General features: G+C 33.8%; 1 protein-coding gene across 4 annotated transcripts in view; it reads right to left on the bottom strand.

Annotated features, from left to right (window-relative positions):
* LOC142317372 (cytochrome b5 reductase 4-like) overlaps positions 1-15,116 on the bottom strand; it is a 101,710-nt gene that overhangs the window by 55,698 nt on the left and 30,896 nt on the right. For all 4 annotated transcript variants that reach the window (XM_075353892.1, XM_075353899.1, XM_075353882.1 and 1 more), the window contains 2 exons: positions 14,897-15,067; positions 12,966-13,066 (listed from right to left, as the gene is read on the bottom strand). In XM_075353892.1, the coding sequence (XP_075210007.1) occupies positions 12,966-13,066; positions 14,897-15,067 (272 nt within the window). The remainder of the gene's footprint in view (positions 1-12,965; positions 13,067-14,896; positions 15,068-15,116) is intronic.

Below are 15,116 nucleotides of genomic sequence, written 5' to 3'. Positions count from 1 at the left end.
GCATTCTCCTCCATTTTTGAAATCGACCTTCTATTCATAACTCTCAGTATTATTTTTGCAGCATGTGATATTAAGCTGATAGTTTAATGTTCTTCACATTTTTGATTCAATCCTTTTTAGGTATCGATATCCCGACATCATCAGCGACTTCTATGATTGTGATTCTGTGATCATTCATAATCACTTCTTTCACTTTTTCCATGTTTTCATCAGTTGTTGATGTGCTGGAGCATCCGGGGTGCTCGTCGTCTTCACGACCTTCTCAGAAACACTTACACCATTCGTAAACTCTTGCTTTACTCATAGCAGACTCAACAAAAGCAATATTTAACATTTTTAAAACACTGCTGCACTTTATTCCATTCTTACAGCAAAATTTAATGCAAATTCTCTATTCCATTATTTATACAAATAAAAAATCGCCAATTATATCAAAACACATATTATCCTTTTGACAACTGACAACAGACTAAACATCCAATATGGCTAAAAATGTACAGATAATTTTAAGACATGTTTACAAATACAATAATGAAAAAATCCCAAGAATCAGACGAATACAACCCACGAAACTTCAAAATTCTAGTTACTTTTTGAGCACATCTTGTATGTGTGACAATTGAGTTCCTAAGAAGTTAGTTCATCTTTAATTTAGAGAAACAGATGAGCCAGATTTGTGTGGATCAGCTATTCAAATGCAATGATACAGTGCTAAAAGCTGAGAACAGATAACTAAAAGAAAAACTGAATTCTCTATGTAATGAACTCTGTAATTGCAGTAAATTACAGCAAGGTTAAAACAAGAACTGAAAATTGGCATTAAAAAAAAGGAAAGGGAGTTAATAATGACTCCTAGAGCCACTGGTGAGAACAAATTTTCATCTCTGTCGAAAATAATAGAAATAAAAAAAAAAAAAATTTCTTAAGAAGAGAAAGTTGTCAATGATTGTAAAGTGATTAATTCCTCTAAGCACATGAAGAAAACTGAACTGAAGAAGCAAAGTAGTGACAAAAGGAAACGTATTGTAAATAGTGATTATTCTAATTTACATCTTGTCAAACCTAGAAAGAAGGAAATGTTTGTGCTGTTGTTCAAAGATACTACTGAGGCTTCCTATACACTCCTATTCAGGCTTCCTAATATTCAAATTAATAGAAAAAGCTATTCAAATTAATGAAAATTACTTATACTAGGCTCATAACCAAGAAAAAAGGATAGAGCCATTTAGAGAAGACTGAACAGACCAAAACGGTTACAAGAAATGGCTAGATGGACACAACATTTAATGATACAAAGGGAAAAATAAAGAAGAAGAATCTTATATCAGATTGTCAGATTTCTTGTCCTAAATCTAATGAGTTTCTTGCATCAGCTTCTAGAGTAACATGATGTTACAGCTGCACAAAGACAAATCTCAGGAAACCATTCTGACAGCATTACTTTTTAAATAATTGTTAATCTACAAAACTAAACATGAATTAATTACCATGAAACTAGCAAACCTCATAGAGAGATTTCCATGACAGCGGTTAGTAACCAAATACAAAGTTTTAGAAAAAAAGAAATTGGACTTTATTGCAAAATGTGTTCAGAATATACGTATGAAAGAAAGATGGTTATGAACATTTAGAAGGAAACCATTAATTTAGCTCCAACACCTACCTCAGATGCTGATGCTATTTTGAACAGCTGATCAGTGAACTTGATTTTGAGCAATATAGGATTGTGATGTAAGGTGACTTCAACATGTCAAGACTGAATCAAGAACCAATTGGAATGATTGCTCCCAGTATTTATGCAAGGAAGAATGTTGAGGTTTTTTTTGAATTTATGGATGATGATAGATTGCACCAATGTAATTTCCATCTGCCAGAAAGTGATCTGAGGAAGCCTGGATGCAATGATGGTGATTCAGCTGGGTACAGGCCAATCTGATCCTAAACTCATAGCAAATTGTTAGAGGCAATTAGTTAGGAGGCTGTAGGGTGCAGTCAACGCATGCAAGAAGTTATCTGACCACCAATATGGCTTCCAATAGAGGAAGCTCATAATTGATGCACTGTCAAGGGTCACCACGCTAACTGAAAAGGCAGTTCGTGGCGCCAGGCACACCAAGAAATTACCTATGGTCATGTTTCTGTATGTCTGAAATGTCTTGCAAAAGCATGAGGTGGTCGGCGATCTTCAAAGAATTGAAGAGGAGGAATATCACATCAAGCCTTAGAAAATTGTTGCATATCTACCTTTCAAACAGGATTATTACTGTATCTACAGAAGATTGGCCTGTGGAGTTTCCAATAGGGAAGGAAGTGTCACAAGGAAAACTGCTGGGAACCCTCCTATGGAACATTTTCTTCTAAGGATTCTCAGGAGGAATTGGTCAGAAGGCGTCAAACCAGTAGGGTTTGCTGAAGATTTAGCTCTGGTGGTAGTAGTAGAAAAGACACTAATGACCTCAAGCTGAAAAGAAGGTGAAAAAAGTGGCAATGGCCCTCTCCAAACTCATGATGAATATAGGAGGCCCATGAACACCACAAGGAAGTTGCTGGAATTGTGGGTTCCATTACTTCATATGCTACTCTAGTTTGGTTCAGAGCCTTGCAATATGAGAGGTGCAGGAATGTGCTCAACAAGATTCAGAAGAGGACAGCGCTCCAAATCACTCTGCACATTGGGGCGCCTCTGGATCACAAGATTAGTAAATGCATTGACAGGCAAGTGGGCAAAACAAAGGAACAGGCTTAGATCTCACTACTACAAAAGTAGCAGGAGAGACGGATGCTGCCCTTACTGGCCGATGGAAACATGAGATCATCCCAAGCACGGAAAATTGGGTCTGTCAGCACAGGGAGGTGAATTTTTGGCTAAACCAGCTCCTGACAGGTCACAGTGCATTCAATGCCTACCTGAAGAACAGGAAGAGAAGAAGAAGAGAGGTTGCAGGGTGTGACTACTGTGGACTAAATGACACAATAGGCCACACCTTCTTCAAGTGCTCCAGGTGAGCCAAAGAAAAATTACAATGCACTGAAATCACCAGAAAAATTTGTTCTGCAAATTTCTGGATAAACTCCTTGATTATGCTTGTTACTGGGTTGGGTGAGGATGAGAGGACATAGGCGAGGAAATAGCCAGGGACTCCTAGGATCACCACTACTGTTGAGATGCCCAGGACTCTCTGAATCACCCATTGAAGCCCCACAGCAAGCACAGCATGCCCCTGAGTAATGCCAAAAGGTGGGTATCAGAGCATCTTGTACCAGAGAAAGGGGTTTTAGTTACTGCGAACCCAACACTCCTATCTGTGTGAGCAGGCAGCAGCTGGAAGAGCTTTCCCTTTCTTGGACATGAAAAAAAACTGCAGCATCCATAGTTTAAAAAAAAAACAGGATCCTATTTTTCATTGCCTTGAAACCACACACCATATGCCTATTTCTGTGGGTGTAGGGGAGATTCAAAGAAAATGAGTGGGTTTTTAATACTCCAGATCTGGTAGTTCTGACTATTAACAAACCCATCAAGGTCAAACCAAGCTTCATCTGTGAAAAACACTTGATCTAAAATGCCAATATTGCCTTTCATGAAGCTCTTGAACAATTGACAGCAATGAACCCTTTTAGTATAATTAGCATTAGTTAGCTGATGGAAAACTTGCATCTGATTCTAATTATATGTCAGCATTCTCCTCACTGCAGTGTGTTCTAGTGAAATGTTAGTCTCCAGAATGATCCGCTGCTTTAATGTCCTGTATGACATGCATTGTTAAAACTGACCTGTCAGGTAAGCACATTTCAGATCTAACACCGAAACCCATCGGGTTGGTCTAGTGATTAACGCGTCTTCCCAAATCAGCTGATTTGGAAAGTCGAGAGTTACAGCGTTCAAGTCCTAGTAAAGCCAGTTATTTTTACACGGATTTGAATACTAGATTGTGGATACCGGTGTTCTTTGGTGGTTGGGTTTCAATTAACCACACACCTCAGGAACGGTCGAACTGAGAATGTACAAGACTACACTTCATTTACACTCATACATATCATCCTCATTCATCCTCTGAAGAATTATCTAAACGGTAGTTACCGGAGACTAAACAGGAAAAAAAAAAAGTCTAACACCGAACCTGTTTCACATAACTTTTTAGCTGACTTCTAAATAACACTTTACACTAGTGCTTCCTTTTCAAATTTCTCCTGAACTTTTGCCAACACATAACATGAAATTTTTTCTAAATAAATTTCAATCACAAATAGAGATTCTTCAACAGTTAACTGCATTTCAACAAATAACACATAATTAAGCAACTTTGTTCAAAAGTCAATGCTCGGCCCACCCAGACTGGCAATACTTAAATATGCAAACAATAAATAGCCCTTACCACTCTAGCTCCAGTAATACCAATAACTTCACACATTTATTTTACCCATCTCACACCAACATATTCCATCTCCACCAATATATTGGCATTTAGTATAAGAGTCAATCCATTTGAAGTGACCCAAGGATGGCTGCTTGACCAACTCAAACAAAAATAGAAACTTACCCACTTTTTATTACATGTATCAGGACCTTAAAACTATTTTTTTTAAGTTTTCATTTACGCAGCTTACCTGTGAGAGCCGTTTCTGTTATGGTGCGCACACCTATTTTCTGTGATTGTAAGGGTTTACAGAAAAAATCATAACTAAAAAACTATTGGTTCTGGAAGGATGAAACAAAAAGCAATTTATTCATATTTTCTTCAGGTGAAAGACACTAGTTGTTTATTTAACATGAACACTGCACTGCAGTTGAATGGTTCAAACAAGTATACTTCAACGATAGTAATAAGTATAAAAATATTAAGTGCCAAGAAGACAAGAAACCCCTTGGGGCAAGAAGATTTAGATTTATTTAGCGAGTCAAAAATTTTAACAGATTTTTCATGATTTTTGAGAGGTTATAACTTTTTTTAGTACAATACACAAGAAACACTTTTATTGGCCTTAAACATGTATAAAAAAACTGTAAGTTGTACAAATTTGAGATTTTTATCACCAGCCCCATCAGTTATTTGAAGCCAAAATTTTAATTAAAAAAAAAGAATTTTTTAAATTCATAAAAATTTAGGGGTAAGTATATCACCATTAATATTATTTATGGTAAAACTACTAACACATACCTGTATATAAAAAAAATTATTCGAACTGTGTATGCCACCCCTGCCTCCTAAAAACATTACCAAAGGTGAAATTTCACCATTTTTCATGTTCAATTTTATTGGTAATTTTCTCAAAGAAAGAAGATAGGTAAATAAACCACTACTGATCGAGGCCATTGCAATACTGAATCTAGAATGGTGCACTAATGTTCAGGAGGGGAACACTGGGTCCATTATTGATCTTACTTTTCCTACACTGGATCTGTCGGTGCAGATTTGGGACTGGCAGGTGAGTGAAGACTACCTAGTAAGTGATCACCAGGCCATCCTCATGAGTATTACGGATGGAGGTTCTCTGGGGGCTGGGAGCCCAGTTCCCATGGCTGGATTACCTGGGGTATGGACCCGAAAGAATTTGTGGAGACACTGGATCTCAGCACGGCGAGGTTACTGCGGCAGAGGATGGGGCCGCATGTCTGGTCAACTGCTTGGAAACAGCACGTGCTGCTCTTCTCCCTCGCAGGTATTGTTAGAAGAATCATTCCCCAGTATATTGGTGGACAGAAGACATTGCTCAGAAACACGGTGAGTGCCTTGGGGGCTAGGAGGCTCACGCAGCATACATGTCTCTACTCACTAGCACAATTATACATGGCCTGATATAGGGGGTACAGGAGCAAGCTCAATAACTCATTAGACTTTAAAAGGGCATCTTGGAAGCAATTTATCTCAGAAATTGATACAGATCCTGGGGGAATCCATTTAAAATTGTCGTGAAAAGGGAACTAAGAGAATCCCCTTACCATTGGACACCAGAGAGGTTCATAACATAATTGAGAGACTGTTCCCTTATGGAGATGGGGTCATTGCAGAAGTTGAGGATGATGTGAATTCCTCTCCACTTTTCACCAGAGGGGAGATTACAGCAGCAGTGATATGGATGCCTCTGGATAAGGCAGTGGGACCAGACCTTTTCAAATTTGGCAGTTAAGCTGACTGTTGGGGTGGACCCTAATGCCTTTTTGAAGATATACAATAGTTGTTTAGATGAGGGGGTGTTCCCTAAGAGGTGGAAATGATAGCGCCTGGTCTTGATTCCCAAGCTGGGGAAGGACCTGATGCTGCTGTCCTTTTATAGACCACTGGCATTGATCAACACTATGCCAAAGATACTTGAGTGCATGCTGCTGCAGAGGCTGACTGAGTTATTCAGGATGCAGGGGTAGTTTCAGATAAACAATTCGGTTTTTGGAGAAGAAGATCTGCTTTGGACATGGTGTCGGAAGTTGTTGGTATGGCAAGGAGAATTATTGGAGAGAGGAGGATCTACATGCTCGTGGTGCAACGCATTTAACTGTGTGACCCATGATGCCATTAGGATTGTGCTGGAGAGCATGAGAGTCCACCCATTTCTGAGAAGGATAATTCTCTCCTATCTCAGCAAGTGAAAGATGCAGCAATCAAACAGTGCATAGATAGAGGAATTCCACAAGAGCCGATCCTTGGGCCAGCCCTTTGGAATATAGTGTATGATGGCATATTTTACACCTCTACCTCCAGGCATCACTCTCATAGGTTACGCATATGAGGTATGTTCTCTGAGTGATGATTGGATGTCATGAAGTGTGCGGTGAGATTTTAGTCTGACGTGTGTTTGTGAGGGCATATTCCCCCTTTCCTGAAGTAATACACACCAGCTGTATCAGGAAGGGTGGGTAGCCAGGGGTGGAGGTTTAGTTGGCAGTGCAAAGAAACATATACACGTTTAATAAATAACATCTTGCAGGACCTGTGTTTAGCAAGCCTGGCATTGCCCAAGCACCTGAAAATGGTTTCTTCACCTCTTAAAAAAAAAGGTAAATAAAACACTGGACCAATCTTTTACCTTGAGAAAATATGATATTAAATTGATTTTTGTTTCAAACTTCCAGGACCAATAGTTTTTTAGTTATGATTTTTTCCGTTAACCCTTACAATCACAAAAATAGGTGTACGCACCATAAAAAAAATGCCTTCCACAGGTAAACTGCTTAAATAAAAAATTTAAAAAAATAGTTTTAAGGTCCTGAAACATGTAGCATACAAGTTGGTAAGTTTCATTTTTTTTTTTTTAATTGGTCAAGCAACCAACTTATGTTTTTATTGGAATACTATCCAATCCATTTGAAAATGGAATGACTCATAAACTACTGAGTGATAAAAGATTTCCATTACCTGTACTTTCAAATCAGCATTATTACATTCTTGGGATACAACTGTTAACGACATGAAATGATATCAATATTTATTTATTATGCATTTGAAAAAAATAATTAAATAATAATTTCAAACATAGCTAAAATATAAATGAGTTTTTGTTGTTTTTTTTTTTTTTTATATAATGTTAATTATTAAACACACAAACACATAAATTATAATAAAATAAAATTATACCTAACCCAACAATAAAAATATTTTTTACATATATTTACTACTACTTATTCATGTTTCTAACACTAAATAATCTTCATTTAAAAATACAGCTCAGTTGACTAAGTTCTACGAGGGTGGCCCAGAAAGTAACTTACGTTTGTGCCTAGCGTGGAGATGGATGGGAATAGAGCTGCCACCTTCACGTCAAAATGTTTCTACACTCAGTATGCATCAAGCTGTCGCAGTATGTGGTCTGTGATTTTTCTACTTTGTCCATTGTGAATTTTTTAAATGTGCACTTCAATAAAAAAATCCAATGAGTTGTGAGATGCTTTCAGTAATTAAGTTTTTACAAACCAATTGAAATTCATCAGCAACTTTGTGAGATGTACGGAGATGGAATAATGAGTGAGGCAGTGATTCATTCAGTTTAAAAATGACCGCACCAATGTTCATGATTAGGACCGCAGTGGTCGGCCTAGCCTTGTGACTGATGAACTGACGATGAAAATCAACAATAAAATTCATGAAAATTGCTGCATTACGATTACAGAACTCTCGTTTCATTTCCCCCAAATTTCATGAAGTTTACTGCATCAAATTGTATCAAGGAAGCTTGATTATCATAAGTTTTGTGCAAGATGGGTGCCAAAAATCTAAGGCGGCAAATTTCTACAGAGAAGGAACTGAAAAGCTTGTGCATCATTATGATAAGTACCTCAATTTAAATGGCAACTATCTAGAAAAAAAGTTTAAGATTATCCCTTTCAAGTGTACATAATAAAATTTCTATTTTATTTGGTTGGTTTTTTATTTCAAAACGTAAGTTACTTTCTGGACAGCCGTCGTACTTCTGCTTTTTATCAATATCTCTCTACCTGACTGCACCTGTAAAATTCATCACAATTAATAACATCTTAAAAGTGATACATAATAACGGACATCAAAATAAAAAACTAGAAAATGCCACAGGTTGTGGTGGATGAAAAAATGGTTCTACCTCTTCTCCAAAACCTCCCCATCTTGAATCATACATACAAGCAATGTAGTACCTTTCTTGAATTAATGATACAATAGAAGATTCAATTTAAAAAATGTTTATTTCTCACAGTTTGTAGAAATTGAATTTCTGAAGCACTTTATTTTATTTTAATTGAATGGCAAAAATATATGCACTAATCCAGTTGCACGCACATAAATTACATTTTCAAACTCGTTATTCAATAAGGAATTAATGTCTCAATAGCGTTTTCAGCAGTGTAAAAGAAAAAATCCCTTCAATATTCAATTTACTAAATTCAAACATGGTCTCAGGACTCAAAATACGGCTTATTAGCACTTGTTGCAATGAAGATCTATAAATTACAGTATTTAACAGTTCCTCCACTATCATAACAAAAACGTTTATTATAAAATGTACCACAAAAGTTCCATTCAGTATCAATATCAAAATCCAACATTGTGATGGCAGAGATTAACTAAGTTCATAAAAGTAAATGACTTGTAAAAAGAAGCCTTTATCACTGAAATCATTTTTATTAAAATTTTTAATTAATTTGTTAAAAAGAATAACTTTTTGTTGAACATCCCATGAAGTGCCTGATGAAGCATAAACTTCTAGAAACTGTTGTGTTTTCAATATTTTATAATAAATTTATAATTAAATATAATGCAATTCAAAAGCGAAAACTGAAATAGATTTTATTACCAAATTCAATCATTTCTTATTTTAAATTCTTAACTGTGGGAGGAAAGAATGAGGGCAGCTTATTCAATTGATTTAGTTTTTCCCATCGAAATCAAGCAACATTGAAAACAGCATCAACTGACATAAACACTCGTAAAAGATAAATTATCATGCAGTATGACTAAAACTGGCTAACTCTGCTACAAGAAATTATATAACTGAACTCTAAAATCATCTAGGAAATCATGTACATAAGAAATTTTTCTCAGTCATGAAGCAACCAAATTCATTCATATTGGCTGAAATTACATGAAATGATCCAGAAAGTAAGACAAGGATGTAACCTAACATCGTTGTTTTTTTTTTAGTTTCTAATAGAAGAATTATGACAACAAAAAGAGACTCTTCTTTAAGTGAATGGAGTAAGTGTTCAGGGAATAAAATTTTTAAGATTCAGATTTGCTAATGATAAGTTTTTTTTTTGACAGAACTTGGAATAAGTTAGTGTTCATGCTATGGACATATTGCTAGAGAAATTAAATAAAAAATTATTTAAACAGTAAACAAGAGTGAAGTAAAAATAATGAAATATAACAAAAAGATGAAGTACTAAATAAAAATAAAATTTTTAAAAAAAAATTTTTTAAAAAGACAAAAATCAATATAAAGAACAAGCATGATTTTGTTTTACAAGAAGTAAATTAATAATAACTGATGAAATGAGGAAGATACTAACTGAACTTTGCTTCTGACTGATACAGCCCAGAAAAAGGTCAACAGTATAAACCACATAGTTCAGTAATCAAAAATACATGGTGTCGATAAAAGAACTCCTCGGTTTAAAGTATTATTTAAACAACATTACAATTAAAGTATTACATGAGTAAATATTCTGAAATGGTAAATTCTGAAGTTTTTTCATGTTTAATTAATACACTTTAATATATCCACCAATCGTTGCCCTGCACACATCTAGCTCTTCCCAGTTATTTGCCAGCATATCAGGTTTAATGGATGCTAATGCCACAACAATACTCTCCTGTATGTTGTTTATGTCATGGATCTTCTCTGAATAAACAATGTTTTTCACATTCCCCCATAAAAAGAAACTTAGTGGGGTCATATCTGGGATCCTTGGTGGCCATACTTTTGGCCACCAATCTCTTCCAATCAACCTGTTTTGAAACTAAATGTTTAATGCAGCATGAACACAGCTGCTATAATTTGGCAGAGCACCATCTAGTTGATAGAAAATTAATCCTTTTTATTGTTCAATATTGTCAATCTATGGAAAGACAGAAACTTCAAGCATATCACAGAAAATATCCCCCAATAATTGTACCTTCTACAAAAATAAACAGGCCCAAAATACGGTCATTCATCAGTTCATACCAAACATTGACTTTAGAGAGTCACGCTGATGTTCAATAACTTGATGCAGTGGCTCTGATCCCCAAATCCTGCAATTTCATCAATTTACTGACACAATGTGGACTACTGCCTCATCTGAAAGCATGAAATTTTTCAGGTAGTCCTCATTTTCATCAATGTGGTTAACCATTAAAGCTGCAAACTCCAATTTTTTTACTAGTCATTAAGTTTGTTATAAGGTTTACATTTCATGTAAAAGTTGCATCTTATACATACGTAGTCTAAGCCTTTAATGCACCACTTACACTATATTTAGGTATTCTAACTCTAACCTACACCTTGCTAACGACTTTTCAGGCTACACATACAAGATCCTTGGATTCCATTCCACATTCTGTTCAGATACATACGGCCTGCCTGGTGACTTCCTCTTTCCTTAAACTGATTAAACTGCTGGAGTACTGTTTGATTTGTAGGCACGGCACCACCATATTCATATCAATAATTATGCTTAATTGTGGTAAATGATCTTGAATCAGTAAACCAAATCACACACTGAGCTTTCTGCTGCAATGTAGTCATGACTGAGAGTGAAACTGTCAACCGGATATGCAGTGAAGGTCACACACTGCTGCCAACGCAATGAATATTTGTGATGAAAAACTTAATAATATAGCAAACATAAATATGAAAATTGGATGCTTTTAACCAATTACATTGTTTCATTATGATTTTTTGGAACCAAGGAACTCTTTTACAAACACCCTATATCAGCATTTTATGTTAGCAAAACAAACAGACATCAGCCATACATACAAAGGTTTTCAAAAAGTAGTGTTACAAGAGAATACTGAAAAGTAGTTGATTGGATCAATAGATGAAATTAAAAGATTTCAAGCAAATAGCAATACTGATAAGTTTGTGACTATATCTTTTAAATATCGGACAAAATTGAAAGGCAATATATTATGTCTTTCAGGATAAATTAATTTGGTTCTAGAAGAAAATGAAAGAATAGAAATCTAATGTGGACACCACATGACTTCCTTGTATGCCTATTAAACTACATATACACATTTTTTTAAATGAAAAGTACATAAAACTTTATTTCATTAATAACTTCCAATATTTTTCCTTTTTTTTATTGTTATTATAGAGTTATTATTAATCATAATTTTTTTTTACAATCAGAGGTTAATAATTATTAATAAATCAATATATTTAAATTAAAAAAAAGTTAAAAAAAAAAAGCAGATGAAGTCTGATTCAAACCAATGTGCCTTCCCCTTCTAAGTCAAAATATTTCATTAATTAAAATTTCATTTGTCTATAATTCTGGAACCAATGAAAATAATTACCACTTATCACATAGTTGAAAAGCTTATAATGAAGGTTGTTTATTACTACAGTTAAGAAAAAGTCTAAAATCCACATTTTTTTTTGGAATTTCGGCTTTTTTGGACACGTTTGGTTGTCAATTGCAATCACACGGGAAGGTGCACAACTAGATGTTACAACAGTCCTAAATCCAAAATTTCAACATCCTACGACTAATCATTTTTGACTTATGTGAGATACATATGTGTGTACATATCGAAACTAGTCAAAATGGATTCAGGGATGGTCAAAATGGATATTTCCATTGAAATCTAAAAACCAAAATTTTTTGCAATCACAATACTTCCTTTACTTCTTTAAAAGGAAGTAAAAAGAGTAAGGAAAGTAAAGAATTTGAATATGGGATGTAGATAATTCAAAATGTAAGATCTATAGAATCAAAAGTAATGGAGAAAATGTATCAAATCAAACAAATTGATGACGTGAAATTGAGAAAATACTTCTCACCAATCCAGTTTGGTTTTTTAAAACTTATGATGGTAAGTATGAGAATTAACCGTGCTAGAAACTCATAACTTTACATGCAAACACAGTACAATAATGCACTTCATTAACCCACATGTTACTACAATGACTACAAGTATAAATAAAAATTAAATACAACTGCAGACTTTTTACACATCTACCACTTGTATTACTTACCTACTGCAATGCAACAAAATAAAATAATCAGTTAATAAATGTGTTAGGATACTATTACTGAGCAACAGATAAAAAACTATTAACAGAAGACCTATCATAATCTTCCTTTCTTTTTAATGACTCAGTTAGCAAAGAAGTCTGAAGACTTATGTAAAAGGAAATGATATGGTATTTGGTTGCAAGAGAAAATTCTGAATATAACCAGGTTCATTCCTGCTATGTTATGTAAACAATCTACACCACTCTATTATAATTGTTATTTTCCACTGAAACTGTGAACCTTTTAATGAAATATATAACTGATTAAGAATGAATACCTGGTTAAATAAATTAGTTGCATCTGTTCCTACACCACGCATTAACTCATCACAGCCACCAGGATGAAAGTCCATGTAGTGAGTTACATTATATACAACACCTAATAAAATAAAATAATTACTGATAACTTTAAATCGGACAGACTAACAATAGAATTTATAATCATAACAACACAAAAGACAATACATATATCACAAATTAGCAAACAGAAAAACATAATATATAAACCCATATTATTTCATCAGCATTTAATAGGAGGTATACCCGCAGTCTCTAGCAAATGCAAATAACATGCGTTTTAACAAATTACAACATATGGACCCATTATATGTTGTACCTATTCCCTGAATCCTATATACATCAATCTCAAGCACTTCCATCTTCCTATGCTTTTAAATTATCAGGATGTTTTCTATTAGTATTTAGGCTTTAATAATTAGTTCTTGAATTTATTAGTTCTGAAGTACTTCATGCAGAAAACACCAATTTATACAATTTATATGTTTACAGTAACAAATGTATGTGTTAATACAGATGTTACTTTAAATTAACCTGTTAAGTTAAAATGCTGTTAATATACTTTTGTGTAAACAAAACAGCATATCATAATGCTTACTGTTTTGAGTTGCTTTTCTTTATTACACATGTTTTTCAAGCAAATTTATTGAATAAGTGAAACACTAATTTCAAAGGATTTAAATTCTATTTTAAATAATTTTTCTATTTTAAACAGCAGCACTGATGATCCTATATCAAACAATGAAGATAATAAAAAGATAAACAATATCTTCCAATCATTCATGTAGAAGATTTTTTTTTTTAATATCTTCTATTTAAGCTCTCTAGAAAAAATGTAGAAGGAACACCAAAGGAACTTCCTCTAAAAACTAAAAAAAGAATGGTCAAAGTAGATATACTAAGCAACAAATAAGGCTTGAATATTTAAAAAAAAAATTACATATAAGTTAAAATCAACAACTTCCTTCCTTGTTTTACTGCAATTGATTAAAATATCAGAAAGCAAATATCTTCATTAATTTGCTGTATTATTAAAACAATAAACCAAATGAATTTCTTTTTAGTAAAGAAAACAAAAAAAAATCTTGTTATATAAAAGTGGGAGGGGAGAAAGTAAATGTTTAAAACTGTAAAAAAGTGAACAGGAAATAAAACAATATATTTTTAAGTGAACAATATTTAAACTTAACATCCATCATCCACTCCCAACCGTTTCAGCTAGACATTACAGCTTTGTTTGATGGTCAACACACAGTGTTGCTACTGCATTGTGAAATAATGTTAGAATTTTACAAATTGAGATTTATATTTAGAATATAATTAAAACTAGTACGGATTTTTAACTAAATCAAATTATTTTTTTAGTCACATATGAATGGAATAAGTGTTTCATTCTGTTTGAGTATGATGAGAAGTGTTTTTTATAAGTATAGAATTTCTATTTAATAATAGCATTACTAAATTTATGATTTGATTGATTTTAATATTTCAAAACAGGTAAACAAATTGTTCAATATTTAAAATTTCTTCCAGTCATATTAAAAATAATAACTTCACCATTACCATTATGGACAATAAAATCTTCGAGATAGTCATTATAAAAAAAAAGATAATAATAATACTACAATGAAAAGCAACGATCAATGATGAATCAACCTCCACCTGATCCTAAAGAAATAAGAAAATCCTTCTGAAATGTAAATCTTGCAAAAGTAACTTAGAAAGGGCTGTTCACATTGATCATATGTAGATGCTACAACATTAAACATACAATAAACATTAATAAAACATGTTTGCTGTCTTAACTAGATTGATGACAAAATACAGTCATACAGCAAATATATTATAAACACGGTTACAAAATAAAATTATACAGCTATGAAACACCATTTCAGAAGAATGAAAAAAATACCTCTAATACACAACCATGCATCCTCCATTGATTTATGCTCAGCTAACTCAGCTTTTGTTACATTAGTGAATGCACCTCCAACACCTGTTAAATCTTTTCCTGAATTTCCAAGACGAATCCAGTCCATTAAAGAATGACCAGGCTTTAAGGCCACTTTATTGCGAGGGTTACCTGCATGATAAAAAATAACTACTAAAATATGTACAATGAACAACTCTAA

Source organism: Lycorma delicatula, chromosome 1 (assembly GCF_047948215.1).
Source record: "Lycorma delicatula isolate Av1 chromosome 1, ASM4794821v1, whole genome shotgun sequence".
Lineage (NCBI taxonomy): Eukaryota > Metazoa > Arthropoda > Insecta > Hemiptera > Fulgoridae > Lycorma > Lycorma delicatula.
Note: the sequence above shows the minus strand (reverse complement) of the source record. Positions and strands in the feature narration are given on the sequence as shown.